We start from the raw sequence: 15,419 nt of genomic DNA, 5'->3' as shown, positions 1-15,419 counted from the left end.
TTGGAGTTTTGACAAGTAACAGAGTGATTTGGAGGAAAATTGTAGATAGGAAGTTAGTAATTATGTAATTTTTTCATGTATTACTATCATATCCTGTACACCCCTTGAGGGTACATGGCAGGAATTTGATGTCTTTTTGTTTTATTGTTCAGATTTTGCTTCCATACATTAAGGCTGGTAGGGCTAATGTATTGTATACTTTTAGTCTGGTTTGTTTCTGAACTAGGTTTGATTTAAATATAGATTTAATTACACCTGTTATTTTTAAATATTTTGCAATTTTTACGTTTATATCTTTTTCATATTCATATATGATCATACATCCTAGGTAGTTAAATGAATTCACCTGTTCTAAGATCTTGTTATCTATTACTGTTTTAGTTCTTGTTGGATCCTTTAAAGGCCTCTTCTGTAATGGGTCTTAATAATTATATTTTTTTGGTATTATTATTACTTTGAGATTAAAAACCAAAGTAATTACTGTTGACCTTGATTGTTTAATAAGGCCTTTAATAATAAACACTTCTTATCTTTTTAAGAAATATGTTCATTTTCTGATATGATTCATCTTGTATTTCTCTATTTTAGTGTTAAAGGAACTAAATTCATGTTTTGTTTTCATAAGTTTTGAATATTTGTCATTTCTAGGAAGGTGTAAAAAAAATTAAGGTAGAATCTAATGAATATGAAGAGAATGAAAATAAAGACATGTCCCCAGAAGGTAATTTTGAAATTTTCTTCTTAAATGTAATGTATCGGAATACTTTTGACTTAATTTCTTTTAACATTTAGTGGAAATAAGGAATGCATGATTGTCAAATTTCTGATATGTACTCTCAGAGCACATGGCAGATACTGTGGTAGTACTTAATGTTGAAAGTTTTTTCCCCACTTGGTTAGATGATAAATTATATATTTAGTTTAATCCTTTATCCAAGTGTAAGTAACAGTTCGCACATGAAGTATCTTCAGGACTGAGCAACTCTTGGCAAAGGTGGACTAAGTTCTCATCACTTTCCTTAGTATCCCATAATGCAAAGCACATCTCCTTGTGGACATGTATGATGTTGTGCATTATGGGAAGGGTCACTACCCACACTAGTTTCAACCTTTATTAGGGTCTCTTCAGTTGGAGCCAAACCCAGAGGTGATACCAAGGTTGAAGCAATGCAGAATTCATATTTCCACCTGCCAGTTGCCAAAAAGGTGTCACACCTTATTATTAAATTATTCTGGATTAGAGAAAGATGTTGGAAGTTTTTTCCACTTGGTTAGACTATAAATTATAATAACTAATACCACTTTCCAAACATGAAAATGTGTACAAATTCATGTGGAAAGAAGAAGATTCAAGAAATAGCCTCATTAATTGTTTTGCCACTGTTTGAAGACAAAGTATGCAGAGAATTTGAAATAAGAAGTGATCACCATTTAGTGTTGAGCAGGATAAAATGAATTTTATTGAAAAGAAGAGTGTAAAAAAGTTTTAAACAAATCAAAAGTTAGCAGCTTTCAGAGGTGAACTGCAGACCCAAATACATAAATATTAAAAAAAAAAAAAAAAGTTTGAACAAGAAGAAAACCTTGCGGATTCAGTAGCCAACTGAAGAAAACATTGATTCAGGTAGAGAGGCATGTAGTAAAGTTGTCTGCAAGGATAGAATCAGAATTCCATGGTGGACTCATGAAGTTAGAGGCAGTTAAGAAAAATGTATCAGCTCTTGGCAAGTAAGTCAGCTTGTGGTCCTAGAGAATACAGAGAAAAATGTAAGAAAGTGAAGCACTGTAAAAGTAGCTAAGCAAATCATGGGAAGACTTTGATAAGAACATAGAAAATAAATATCAGTAATATAAAATATTTTCGAGGCTGTTGAAAAAGCTTAGAAATGGAGAAAAGAATACTATAAAAGATTAGATGATAAAGGTGACATGCAAACTGAAAATATTCTAGATATGTGAAGAAATTACATTGAATGATTGCTAAATGAAATGAGCAATGACAGCATGATGGTAAAAAACACTTAACAGGGATGAAATCAGGAATACATATCAATACTTGAAGTAGAAAAAGTCCATCAAACAAAGAAACAGCTGGAATAGATATCTGACCAGAAATGCTCAAATATAGGGGTATAAAAGTTTTGCATTGTCTGTATTGCATTATTCAGAAAGCCTGGTTAGAGGGTTGGATTCAAGATGATTGGAGTAGATCTCTCACAGTACCATCTATAAAAAGTAAATAAAACTCGATGTAAGAATTAGAGGAATTTCCTTGCTGAGTGTTCCTGGTAAGATTTATGCAAGTTTACTTGAAGAACTAAGAAAAATTGTGGAAGAGAAGCTAGAAGAACAATTTGGATTTGGGCCAAATAGAGGTTGTCAGTTTTGAACTTTAAGGCATACTTGAGAAATCATGGGAATATTACAAAGATTTATATTTAAATTTTGTACATTTTGGAAAAGGCATATGACAGAGAAAAGCTGTCTTTTCAAAGCATTACAATTATATGATATAAATGGAATTATATCAAGCAATACTTAATGTATATTTGGTAAATACTTAATCTATATTGTAAGTCAGCAGTTAGAATTGAAGGAGATATAGCAAGATAGTTTGGTTTTAAATCAGTTGAGACAAGGGAGTACATAATCTCCACTTTTTCATCTATATCACGTTATGAAAGAAAGTGGTGTTAATCTAGAGTCTTTACTTGATGCACATGTTATACTTGAAATATTATATGACTAAATTGAATATCTGTTGTAATAAATTTTGTATGAAAATAGGCAGAAACATTGAAAATATCAACTGCATCTTGAATGGAGAACCCATAGCACAAGCAAAACATTTCAAATATTTAGGCTACAATTTTTAGTGAAAATGGCAAAGTAAATTTGAAAATAGTCGGCAGACTCAGTAAAGCTGGTATGGTAGGAAGTCAACTGAATAAATTTTATATGGAATAAGAGAAAAATTAGCCAAAACACTAAACTAACTGTGCACAAAACAGTTGAAACTAATTTTAACTTGTGAATACCAAGAGCTGGGTTAGAAATAAACACTTAATAAACAACTAAGGAAATAAACAACTAAAGATCAGACACGGGAGTTTTGAAATATTAGGGAAATGAACAGATGGCATCAGTGACAGTGTTATGTTAAAAATGAGGATATTAAGAAAGAACTTGACACTGTTAGCATTCAGGAAAATGTTAGCAGATCTCAGAGCTAATCTCAGGAAATTGGGGAGAGGAAAGGTTAGTAAAACAAATGTTCTTTGCAGGGATGGCAGGAAAAAGACCCAGAGGAAGAGTGCAATCTAGGCAGATTGATACAGTAAAAAGTGCCTTAGAAGACAAAAGATAAGATTTAATGTTAGTCTTGACAACTAATAGATTAATTTGGAGAAAAATTGTCAGTAGGAAGTTAGTAATGATGTAACGTTTTCACGTGGTACCATCATACCTGCAGATACCTTAAGGGTACATGACAGTGATGAGGATAAAAAATTAATCATAATTAAAATTCTGAATAATTTTTACATGTTGTTTATGTTAGTATGTTTATTAGTTTTGTTTTCATAACATGCATTGTTGGCACTTGCGATGTGCCCGTTATGGAAGTTGTTTTGTTACTTTAAACAACTTTATTATGGTTTGAAATATTAAGTTTTGTGTTTTATGAGGACATTCTCTTGTCGCTAACAGAGACAACGTATCAGCCATTATACAGTACTTAGTTGCTCGCTTGCCAAGGAGTGCGCATGCTCGCGGAGAAGGTTGATGAGTGATTGACAGCTGACAAGAAAGTGTTCGGTATCTGAGTAACGGCTGTAAACAAGAGAGCGTTCGGAAGGAATTTAGAACACATGCTGGCAGACATTTAGGTTCGGAAGGAACTTAAGTTTTTTAAGTGACATTCGGAGGAAAATTAATAGTATATTCCGAAAAAGGAATCGTGGAACTATTAAGTTTTAATGTGGAATAAGTATGTGGATAAATAAAAGGGAAATATTGCTATAAATAGTTTTAAAAGGAATACTGGAGGAAACACTAATTGAAAGATTTATAGTAGATTCTGAAAAGGGAATCGTAGAGCTGTAAGTTTTTTAATTGGAACAGTTAAGACTGTCAATAAGCATTTAGTGAATAAAAGAAGAATTTGCTATTTATGTTCTAAAGGAATGTTCGAGAAAACTGATTAGGAAGTTTCATCTGTATTAAGGACGCCAGATCTGACTACTATTTCTACTGAAGAAAAGAGAAAGAATTAAGTCAGGAAGAATTAATGTGTGTTACATAAATGATGAGAAAGGATCCTGTAAAAATGAAGAATAGTCATATCTATTGAAAAGGGCCTTGACAGAGAAAGAAACTGGCTATGAACATTTTGTGATTGTGCAAACAAAGTGTTTAGTCTAGTCTTAAGTGTAAGTTTATTTTTAAAAGGCCTTGGATCTAATTAATTTGTAGTTATGTAATATTTGTTTGAAGTGTATATATATATTGTTTTTGTTATATTAAATGTGTTTATTTTGGTCTTGAGTCAGTGATTATTTGGATTCTGAAAGAAAGAGTTAAGATTGCACCAATTGGAGTGAACCCTTGTGCATATAATAACATATGTACACTTGGAATTTTAAAAAAATAATTGTTAGAAACAGAGATCATTCTCTATGGAAGGATAAATATTAAGATAATATATATGTATATCTCCTCAATATAAAAATCCACCAATTATTAACAGTACCATCATACCTGCAGATACCTTAAGGGTACATGTCAGAAATGACATGACAGTGATGAGGATAAAAAATTAATATATTGGAAAGTAAGCAAGGAATCAAATGAGCAGCTTTCAGAGGTTTTTTTTTTATATTGTGCCCATAGACAAGCAATTGATCAACCTATAGTACCTTGTATGGGTAGTAGGTTGTGAGATGAGGAACTTGTTTACATTTGATTTAAATTAATGTAAATTGTATTCCTTGGAAAACACAGCAGGGGGGGAGACTGTTCCACAGTGCAGCAGTTGCAGGGATAAAGGAGAAGGAAAACAAACTGTTCTGTTTGTTTCTAGGTGTACTGTGAAGGGATGTTGAGCAGCAGCTGCATGTGTTCCAATGACCTTAGTACTGAGTGGAGTAATTATTGATATTTCAGATGAGCATTTCCCATGGAAATATTTGTAGAATATACATGTTGCAGACACCAAACATTTGTGTGAAAGTGTGTGTGTGGGGGGGGGGGGGGTAAGAGTTGGTAAGAGATGGGTCATTAATAAGTAATTGCTGTCCTTTGTATCGAGTCAAACATTTTGAAGGAGCTTTTAGGGGTCCCCACCCCATATGTGGGAGCAGTATTCAATAGCTGGGCAGATTTGTGATTTGTATAATATAATGTTAATAGCTGTTCGGGGTGAAGTAACATCTTGAGCGAAAGAGAGAGATCCTAGATTTTTTGAGGCTGAGGATGCAATGGTTGTGATGTGTTTATGCCAGTAGAGGTTTGATGAGGGTAATTCCAAAAAGAGAGATCTCAAACTGTCTGGAAATTTAGGTATTGTCAAAAAGGATTCTGGGAAAAAATGGTTCCTTTTTATGGGAAATAGGGCAGAACTGGATTTTATTAGCATTGAAATTGATGAGGTTATCCGTGCCTCATTGTAGGATGGCTCTGAGATCGGAATTGAGGGTGGTGGCAGTTGAGGTGAGTTGTGTAGGGTAAGATTTATCAAATGAAAAGCGAGGAGCGTAATGTGCTGTTGTCTGCACAACTGTATTGGGTTGGAGGTCAACTGAAGTAGGTTCATTGATATATAGCAGGAAGAGAGTTGGTGAGAGGACAGAACCTTGTGGAACCCCAGCATTAATTGAATGGTGAGGAAATGGAGCCATCCACCATCACACAGTATGCATCCAGACAAAGTTGGCAATCCAACTACAGAAGTCCTGGTCAGAACAAATGATGGTAGCTTGTTTGGTAAACCTTTGTGCCAGACCTGGTTAAAGGCTTTAGAGATATCAAGTGCAACCAGTTGAGATTCACCAAACTTCTCCATGGCATTTGTCCAGAGATGGATGACATATGTGAGCAGATCTCCTGTTGATCAGCAGTGACAGAATCCATACTAGTGGTCGTATATTAAGTGAATGTCTTCAAGGTAGTGTAGGAGTTGGGAATTGATGATTTTTTCCATTACTTTTGATGGAACTGAGGTAAGCAAGATAGGGCAGTAGCTGGACAGCAGTAACTTGTCCCCCTTCTTGGGAATGGGTTTGAATATAGGCCAATTTCCAGTTTGTGGGATAGATTCCAGTGGAGTGTGTGTGTGTGTGTGTGTGTGTGTGTGTGTGTGTGTGTGTGTGTGTGTGTGTGTGTGTGTGTGTGTAGGCGACATAGGGTAGGAGTCGGTTCTGTTGTGCAAAATTTGGTCGGCTGCAAACTAAAATTTTCAAGAAAAATGAGTTTAAAGACATGGAACACGTCTTGGATTGGAGACTCATTGGCAAGCTGAAGAAAATATTGATACAGCAAGGATAACAAATCAGAACATGGTAGGTTCAAGAAATTAGATGCAGTTATGGAAAAGAAGAAAGTATCCCAAAAGTTCTTAATAGATGCATCTTGATAGATGCTCTACCAATTCAGAGAGAGATAAAAGAGCTAAGCTATGTGTAAATAGTTAAACTAGTCATAGTAAGACTCATAAGAATATAGAAAATAAAGTATTGGGAAAATGGCAAAATGTGCTGGAGGTAATTCAAAAAGGAAATGAAGGAAAGAGTTGATTGATAAAGATGGCATAAAACTGAATATACCTAGATATTTTTTATTAATTACTTCAAAAGATTATTAAATGAAATAGGTAAGCAACAGCATGGTGATAAAAGTATTCAAGAGGAATGCAGTTGTGGAAAGGCAACTAGAATAGATGTTTTTCCAGATAGATATATTTGATCAGAAAAGCTGAAATGTGGAAGTTTTATAGTTGCTCAGTGTTTAGTAAGATGGCAAGTTAAATCCTGAAATAACCAGAATAAGCAAAGCTGGTATGGTGGATAGCCAGCAGAATAAATTTTTATGGAATAAGAGAAATTAGCCAAATCACCAAACTAGCAGTATACACAAGTGCTCAAACCAGTTTTAAGTTATGGATCAGAGAATTGAGTTAGAAATAAAGCACTTGATCAAAGACAAGACTAACTGATATGAGGGTTTGATAAAAATTAGGTTACTGAACTGATGGCATCAGTATCAGAATCCTGTTAAAAATGAAGATATAAGTAATCAACTTAACATTATTAGCATTCAAGAATGTGTGAGCAGAGCTAATCTAAGGTAGCATGGCCTCTTAAATACAATGGGTTAGGAAAGGTTAACAAAACAGGTGTTTGATGCCAAGATGGCAGAGAAGGTCTATGTGGATTGATTCATTCAGAAGCACCTTAGAAGTGCGAAATGTTACACATGGCAATATTGGAGTATTCAGAAGTAATCAACTAATTTGGAGAAAAATTGATTGATGATAGGAGATCAATAATACTGTGAACTTAATCATGTAGTGCTGTCATAGTAACCTGAATGCCCCTTGGAGATACATAGCAGGAAATTGATCACACAATTGCTATTGCATAATCCAGAAGGACTAACATCTCATTCAAGTACAACTCTCATGATATCCATCTGTAAAAAGGAAAACAAAGCAATGTGAAAATAAGAAATTTCCTTACTGAGTTTCTGGTAAGATTTATGCAAGCCTTCTTATTGAGAGACAAGAATTGTGGAAGGGAAATTTGAGCAGAACAAGGGATTTAGGCCAAATAGTCATTGTGAAGTACAAGGATACGTTTTGTAGGTGTAGATAAGGCACGTGAGAAGATGCCAAAAAAATCTTTTCAAAACACTACAATTATGTAAAGAGAACATATCAAGCAGTAGATATTCTATGAGTATTAAGTCACAAATTAGAATTGAAACAGGTACTGGAAGATAGCTTTATGAAAAATCAGGTTTACTGTTATTCATTTATTGTAGATCACTATGAAGAAAGTGCATTAAGAATACCAATTTTTTGTATGTATACAGACAGCTGAAACTTGTTCTCTAGCGAAATTCATCAGTCTTTCCAGACAGCATATGTGATTAGATCCGATGAGAATGTGACATCTATACTGCTGAGCTGCATGCAGTAGAATTTGCATTAAATTATGCAAAATTGAAACTGCTAAAGGTGCGTTATTTATACAGAGACTTCTTGTATTCAAGATGCTCTCTTTAGATCTGGTATGCCAACTACATGCTCTCCTCACTCCAATGTATACTTAATCAGATAAAGAAGTTCTATCTGTATGTTGGATTCTGAGTCATTGGGATGAAGGGAAGCAAGGTTGTCAATCACTGTAGCCTAAGTTAGCTTTTTATTTAAGATATCAATATATCCCATTTGCAAACACAGAATAGAGAGAGAGAGAGAGAATAAACCATACAAGATTTATACTGAATGTACAGTGGCAGTCTAGTTTGCACATAGCGCTTGGAGAGGAAGTTCTTGCTCTGCTTTGCATAGGTCATAATTGCCTTGCGCAATATTCTTTCTGTTGAGGGAGGATTGATAGCCTGCATGGAAGTGATACTGTATTAAACGTCATATGTATGTTAATTGACGGTTCCTATTATATTAATTAGCAGTCTACCTGAGCTACACATTCAGCAGATTATCTCTCTCTCTCTCTCTCTCTCTCACAAACAAACATTATTCAAGAAAAAATGAAAGTTTGAGAAAAGGAACCAAAACCTTGGAGATTCATTGGCAAGCATTGAAAAAAACATTGATTCAGCCAGAGAGGCATGTGGTGAGGTTGTCTGCAAGGATAGAAAAATCAGATCCCCATTGTGGCCACAGGAAGTTAAAGCGGCAGTTAAGGAAAAGAAGAATGCATATTGAAAGTTTCTGGCATACGGCAGCTTGTGTTCATAGACAATACAGAGCCAAATGTAAGAAAGCTAAACATTGTGTAAAACTAGCTAAACAAAAGCCATGGGAAAACTTTCGTAAGAACATGGAAAATAAATATCAGGAAGGTGGCAAAATATTCTGGAGGCTGTTCAAAAAGCTCAGAAATGGAGGAAAGAGTGTTGAAAGGAATTAGCGATGATAAAGGTTACAAAACTGGAGAAAAAGATATCCTTAATGTGTGGAGTAATTACTTTGAAAAATTGCTAAACGAAATAAGCAGTGACTGCACAGTGGTAACAAAAAAAAAAAAAAAAAAAAAAAAAAAACACTCAACAGACATGCAATCAGGAATACACATTTATATTTGAAATAGAAAAAGCCATCAAAAGCCTGAAATGTAGAAAGGCAGCAGGAGTAGATGATATTTGACCAGAAATGCTGAAGTATGGAGGTATAAAAGTCTTACAGTGGCTGTACTGCATAGTTCAGAAGCCCTGGACACAGGGCGAATTCCAGATGATTGGAGTAGAGCTCTCATAGTACCCATATATAAAAAGGGAAATAAAACTGAATGTGAGAATTACAGAGAATTATTTCCCTACTGAGTGTTCCTGGCAGGATCTATGCGAGTATACTTTAGAAACGGTTGAGAAGAATTGTGGAAGAAAAGCTTGGTGAAGAACAAAATTGGATTCAGGCAAAATAGAGGCTATCAGGATCAGATCTTCACTTCACTTTATGACAGATAGTTGAGAAATATCATGGGAATATAACAAAGATTTGTATTTAAGTTTTGTACATCTGGAAAAGGCATACGAGAAGGTGCCAAGAGAGAAGCTATTTAAAATGCTACAGTTGTGTGGTGTCTATGGGGAATTATATCAAGCGATACTTAGTCTTTATTTGAATTGTTAGTCAGCAGTTAGAATCGAAGGAAGTACAGGAAGATGGTTTGATATTAAATCTGGTGTCAAACACGGGCGTTCATTATCCCCTCTGTTATTCACTATCTATATGAATCATGTTATGATGAAAAATCAGTGTTAAGCCTGATATCAAAATTGGAGATGTTAATACCTGCTCTTTACTTTATGCAGATGATGTTATACTTTTAAATAAATCCGCTACAAGCCGGCAAGATCCCCTGACTACAAGGTTGGTCTGAAAAGTTTTCGGCCTCGACCATAGATGGAAACGCTATTGGCACTCTTTTTTCCATAAGTTGGTACATGTGTCATACGCATTCATGTGAAATTGCAAGTCCATTCTATCATATAATTTGATTTATACAGCTGCCTCAAGCAAAAGTGATCTCTGTATCCCTTGGAATGGATAAAATTGAGTATCATGCAGTTATAAAATTCTTTGTAAAAGAAGATTTAAGCCAAAAGAAATTCATTCCAAGTTCATAAAAGTTTACGGACACTCTTCTCCTTCATTTTCAACAGTTAAGAAATGGGTTGCCGAGTTTAAACATGGCTGCACCAGCTTGGAAGATGATCCACGTGAAGGACGTCCAAAAATGAATAACACCAGAAATCATTGATCAAGTGCACAGTATGGTATTGGATGACTGGCAAGTCAAAGTGCATGAAATTTAATAATGTGTAGGATATATTTTGCATGAAGAATTGCAAATGAAAAAGCTTTGCACAAGATTGTTCACAGCAGATCAAAAACTCACTTGCATGAAAATTTCTTAACAGTGCTAGGAGCATTTTAACAAGAATAAAACTGATTTTGTGGGTCGATTTATTACTATGGATGAGATTTGGATTCGCCATTACACAGCAGTCAAAGCAGTGGACAAAAGCCGATTGTTCAGTCCCAAAGAAGACAAAGTCGGTTCAATCAGGAAGGGTCATGGCATTGGTGTTTTGGGGGTGCTAAAGGCAATTTGTTTATTAATTATCTCGAAAAGGGTAAAACAATAACCGGGATATATTATTCCGATCTTTTAACCAGACTTGACGAAAAAATTCATGAAAAAAGACCCAATTCGCAGAAGAAGAAAAAAAATCATCTTTCACGGATAATGCATCTGACCACAAACGTGTTTTGGCGATGGGAAAATTAGGGATCTGCGCTATGAATTGTTGGAACATCCACCTTATTCCCCAGATTTGGCTCCCTCTGACTTCTGTCTCTTCCCCAAACTAACTCTTTCTCATTGGTCTGTGTTTTTCTTCAAATCAAGGGGTAATTGCAGCTGGCGCTGGAGCATAGATAGAATAAATGTATTAAGGGAAATTATGTTGAAAATAAAAATAATTTTGAAATTATAAATGTTTTCATTGTTAGGCCAAGAACTTTTCAGACCACCCACATAAATTGAATAATTGTTGTGATAAATTTGGTATGTAAATTGGCAATCCAAAGACAATGAAAATAGGCAGAAGAATTGAAAATATCAACTGCATTGTGAATGGAGAACCTATGGAACAAGTGAACATTTCAGCTACTTGATGGAATTTTTAGTGACGATAGTAAACTAAATATAGAAATAGACAATAGAATCAGCAACACTGTGGTAGGAAATCAACTGAAGAAATTGATATGGAATAAGAGAAATTAATCAAAACACTAACGTAGCTGTTTACAAGGCAATGTTCAAACCAATTTTAACTTATTCATCTGAGAGCTGGGTTAGAAATAAAACACTTGACCAAAGACCACAGGGAGTCCTGAGAAAGATTAGGGGTGTGAACAGATGACATCAATGGCAATATCCTATTAATGAGGATATTAGGAAAGAACTTAACATGGTTAGAATCCAGGAATGTGTTAGCTGAGCTAATCTCACCTAACACATTCATAGGGAGAGGAAAGATTAGGAAAACAAAAGCCTAGTTGACAGTAAAAAGACCCAGAGGAAGACCAAGTTGTAGGTGGATTGATTACATTAAAATTGCCTTAGAAGACCAATATAAAATCTGATTTGTGTCTCGACAGATTGATTTGGAGGAAAATTGTTGATGGGAAGTTAGTAATGATGTCATGCTACCATATCGTGTACACCCATTGAGGGTACATGTCAGAAATTTGATGATATCCTGTTTTATTTTTACACATTAATTTTTACAAGAATTAATCTTTATACAAATATATAACATCTTAGAACTGCATTTAATGCACTATTGTTAACTTTTAAACCAGGTATCAATTTTAGATTGTTTCCTTATATATAGATATTAGTTGTTTTTTTTTTTTACCTTTTAACATGTTATAGTCATGACACATTATAGCCATAGATGTTAATGCACCACAAAGCAAATGAGCATGAATTTTATAAGTCTTAATGACTTATTTTGAAGATAATAGTAATAAAAATTTCATAATTCATCATTGAATTTATATAAAATATGATGTACAGTATGAAGTTAATTTCAACTAAATACTATAGTACTTTAATAAGGATAATGGTAATGCATTAAGTTAAGCTGATTATGTTGATGCTTTTTGTACAACATTTTATGTATTTGTGTTCATTGTGTGCTTTATTTTTATAGATGTTAAAGGTATTCCAAATTTTTGGCTAATAGCATTAAAGAATGTTGATATGATGGCTGAAATGATCCAGGTAAGTTGTTCATTATTCAGGTATTTTTAATGGTTACAGAATGACATAAATGATATGACTAAATTCTCAACTTCCAGATCATTTGAAAAATTGTCTACTGTATGTAACTCTCCCGCCAGAACAATCAGATATTTGAGTTATCAGTATTTAAAGGATGTTTTAAAGATTTTATTTCTGGTAATCATATTTCCAAATGTTTTATTGCTCATATGATATATTTGACACTTAACTTGTTGACTCTGCCATTCTCCAAACTACAAAATCAATTAACTTGCACATTTATTTCTATTCTTTTTCTTTTTTTAAAGCTGCTCCATGAGCAAGTTCTTTCTTGGTGACTGAAGTCTTTTAAGGATTCTCATCTCTCCAGAATGAGAACAGGATGTTTGCAACAATGTACCCTGAATTGACTCACCAAAGTCAAACCTTGATTTATATCAGGCATGGGCAACCTTTCCTAGTTCGGAGACCAAATTATTAACTAAAATAAATTAATATTAAATGAATTAAAACAAGTTGCTACTTCATATTTCATTTATTTATAATATAATGCTTTGGTATAAAGCTCTACATAAATTTTATAATATAATGAACGACATAACAATTTAATGTGAAGATTGGCCTTGTACTTCAACTACGAGACTATCAATATTGACGTTAATATTACTTAAGGATAATCGCATAGAATTTTTGATTTATTGTATTTCATCCTCGAAAAAAACTGTTCACACATATACGTGCTGCCGAAAAGACAAATGATTTCTCTTGAAAAGATGCATAAATTTGTATATTTTTCTTCCACCAAATAACATTTATAAAAATCTGTCAAAGCAATGTTGTTAAATTGCAATTTTTGCACTAAATCCACCTGAAGCTCAATAAGTTCCATCTGGCACATTTTTTACATCAGCATCCATCGAATGAGCGAATGTGGAGCCTTTGTTTTTGAAGTTGGCAAACCTTGTATCAAATTGTTCTATTAGTGCCTTCAGTTCATCTCCATAACAATTATAAGGGATATTTTTATGAGTTGCTAGAGTAGGAAAAGGATAACAATTTTCAGCTCTTATCTGACTTTCCAACAATCTTAGTTTATTACAAAAAAGTTTACATATCCATGCAGTTCATGAACCAATTGTCATTGTTTTTGCAATTTAAGGTATCTGATGACATCTACATGGAATGCTAAATCACACACCCACTCATCTTTTACTTTGTTAATCGTGTTTCCTTTTATGTCCATATGATCTACAATGTCTTGTCTTAGATCATAAAATTGTTTTAACATTTTACCTTTACTCAACCACCTCACTTCACAATAAGACACATCTTCATAATCTGAAAATAGGTCTGCCAAATACTCCTTAAATTGGCGGTGATTAAGTGCACATGACTTAATAAAGTTAATACTGGCTACTACAACTTTCATAACATTTGAATTTAATCGATTTTGCAACAGATTTTGTTGGTGGATAATGCAGTGAAAATTTGTTAAATTTTCTGGATGGATCTGTAGTTCTATTGCTCTTTCATGAACTATTCCAATAAATCCCTTCTGTGCACCAACCATTGCAGGGGCTGCATCAGTGCATATGCCAGATAGTGAACTCCATTTATGCCCAAATTTCTCGAAGACTGTGTTGACCGTTTCAAATATATCTTCACCGGTAGTTGTTCCTTTTAACGGCCGAAGCGCCAATAATTCTTCTGTGATGTTGAAATCCACAATGACTCCTCGAATAAATATTGCTAGTTGTGCTGTATCGGAGGCATCGGTGCTGTCATCCAAAGCAATTGAAAATGCTTTCAATCTAACAATCTTCTCTTTTAAACTTTTTTTGATATCATCAACCATAATTTCTATCTGTCGGACAACAGTACATCTCGATAAACGAATATTCTAGAAGTCTTTTTTCTTTTCAGGACATGTTATACTTGCAACATCCAGCAGACATTCTTTGATAAATTCTCCTTCACCAAATGACTTAGAATGCTTAGCGATTTTTTTGCTTACCACAAAGCTGGCTTTGATAATGCTGTGGTGCTGCGTTCTTTGCTTGTTGAACATTTGCTGCTGGGTATCCAAGTTCTTCAACTTCAACATACAGGCTTTATTCAGAATAAAATAATAATCCTTCATCCAATTCTCTTGAAATCAAAGATTCTCTGCATCTACTTTTTTTTTTTTTTTTTTTTGCAATAACCCCTGACATTGTCCCAAATTTATAAGTGATACTCAGAACTGTCAACAAAACTGTCTTCTACGCTGCAGGCACTGAACACAACATCAACGCAGGCACCGAACAGAACATAACGTCAATGCAGACACTGAACAAAGCACAACACCAACACAAGTACCGAACTGACACATTGTAACATATTCACACACGCCACTAGTCAAAGTGAGAAAGAGACCTTGGTTGTTGAAAACATGGTGTGTTTTGTGCAAGTCATATGGCGTCAGCTTAATGTGAGTTAGTAGACCACCATGTTTTCTCCCACCATGAATCAGACAAACTTCGTTGAAATAGATGCACAATATTATAATAGCACTACAGAAAATTTTTAATTCGTTTATGAACTTATTAACTTCTAGTTAACAATTTTCATTCAAATTCTTATGTTTCAAATGTCCAGTATGGTCATACCTTACATTTTTGTTCTTTGATAGTGAGATCTCATTATTGCTGACTTATAAGTCTTACTGGAATGTTATTATATCTATAGGACTCTGGGATGAAAACTACCTTTTTAAGGGCTTTCATTTGAAAGTGAGTTAGCCAGGGTTGTATGGAGGTTGCAAGAATTTCTACCTGGAAACTCGGATACTTAATTTTTAAAATTCACTATACATGATACATAGATTTAGTTGCTTTCATT

General features: G+C 34.2%; 1 protein-coding gene across 2 annotated transcripts in view; it reads left to right on the top strand.

Moving 5' to 3' along the window:
- Positions 1 to 15,419, top strand: part of LOC150105844 (nucleosome assembly protein 1-like 1) — a 157,991-nt gene that overhangs the window by 77,504 nt on the left and 65,068 nt on the right. For both annotated transcript variants that reach the window (XM_090394373.1, XM_090394375.1), the window contains exons 7-8: positions 649 to 721; positions 12,469 to 12,539. In XM_090394373.1, coding sequence (XP_090250499.1) covers positions 649 to 721; positions 12,469 to 12,539 — 144 coding nt within the window. The remainder of the gene's footprint in view (positions 1 to 648; positions 722 to 12,468; positions 12,540 to 15,419) is intronic.

Source organism: Typopeltis vanoorti, chromosome 6 (assembly GCF_054136105.1).
Source record: "Typopeltis vanoorti isolate ZY-2024b chromosome 6, IOZ_Tvanoo_1.0, whole genome shotgun sequence".
Taxonomy (NCBI): Eukaryota; Metazoa; Arthropoda; class Arachnida; order Uropygi; family Thelyphonidae; genus Typopeltis; species Typopeltis vanoorti.
The sequence above is the reverse complement of the archived record's forward strand: the minus strand, read 5'-3'. Positions and strand labels throughout refer to the sequence as shown.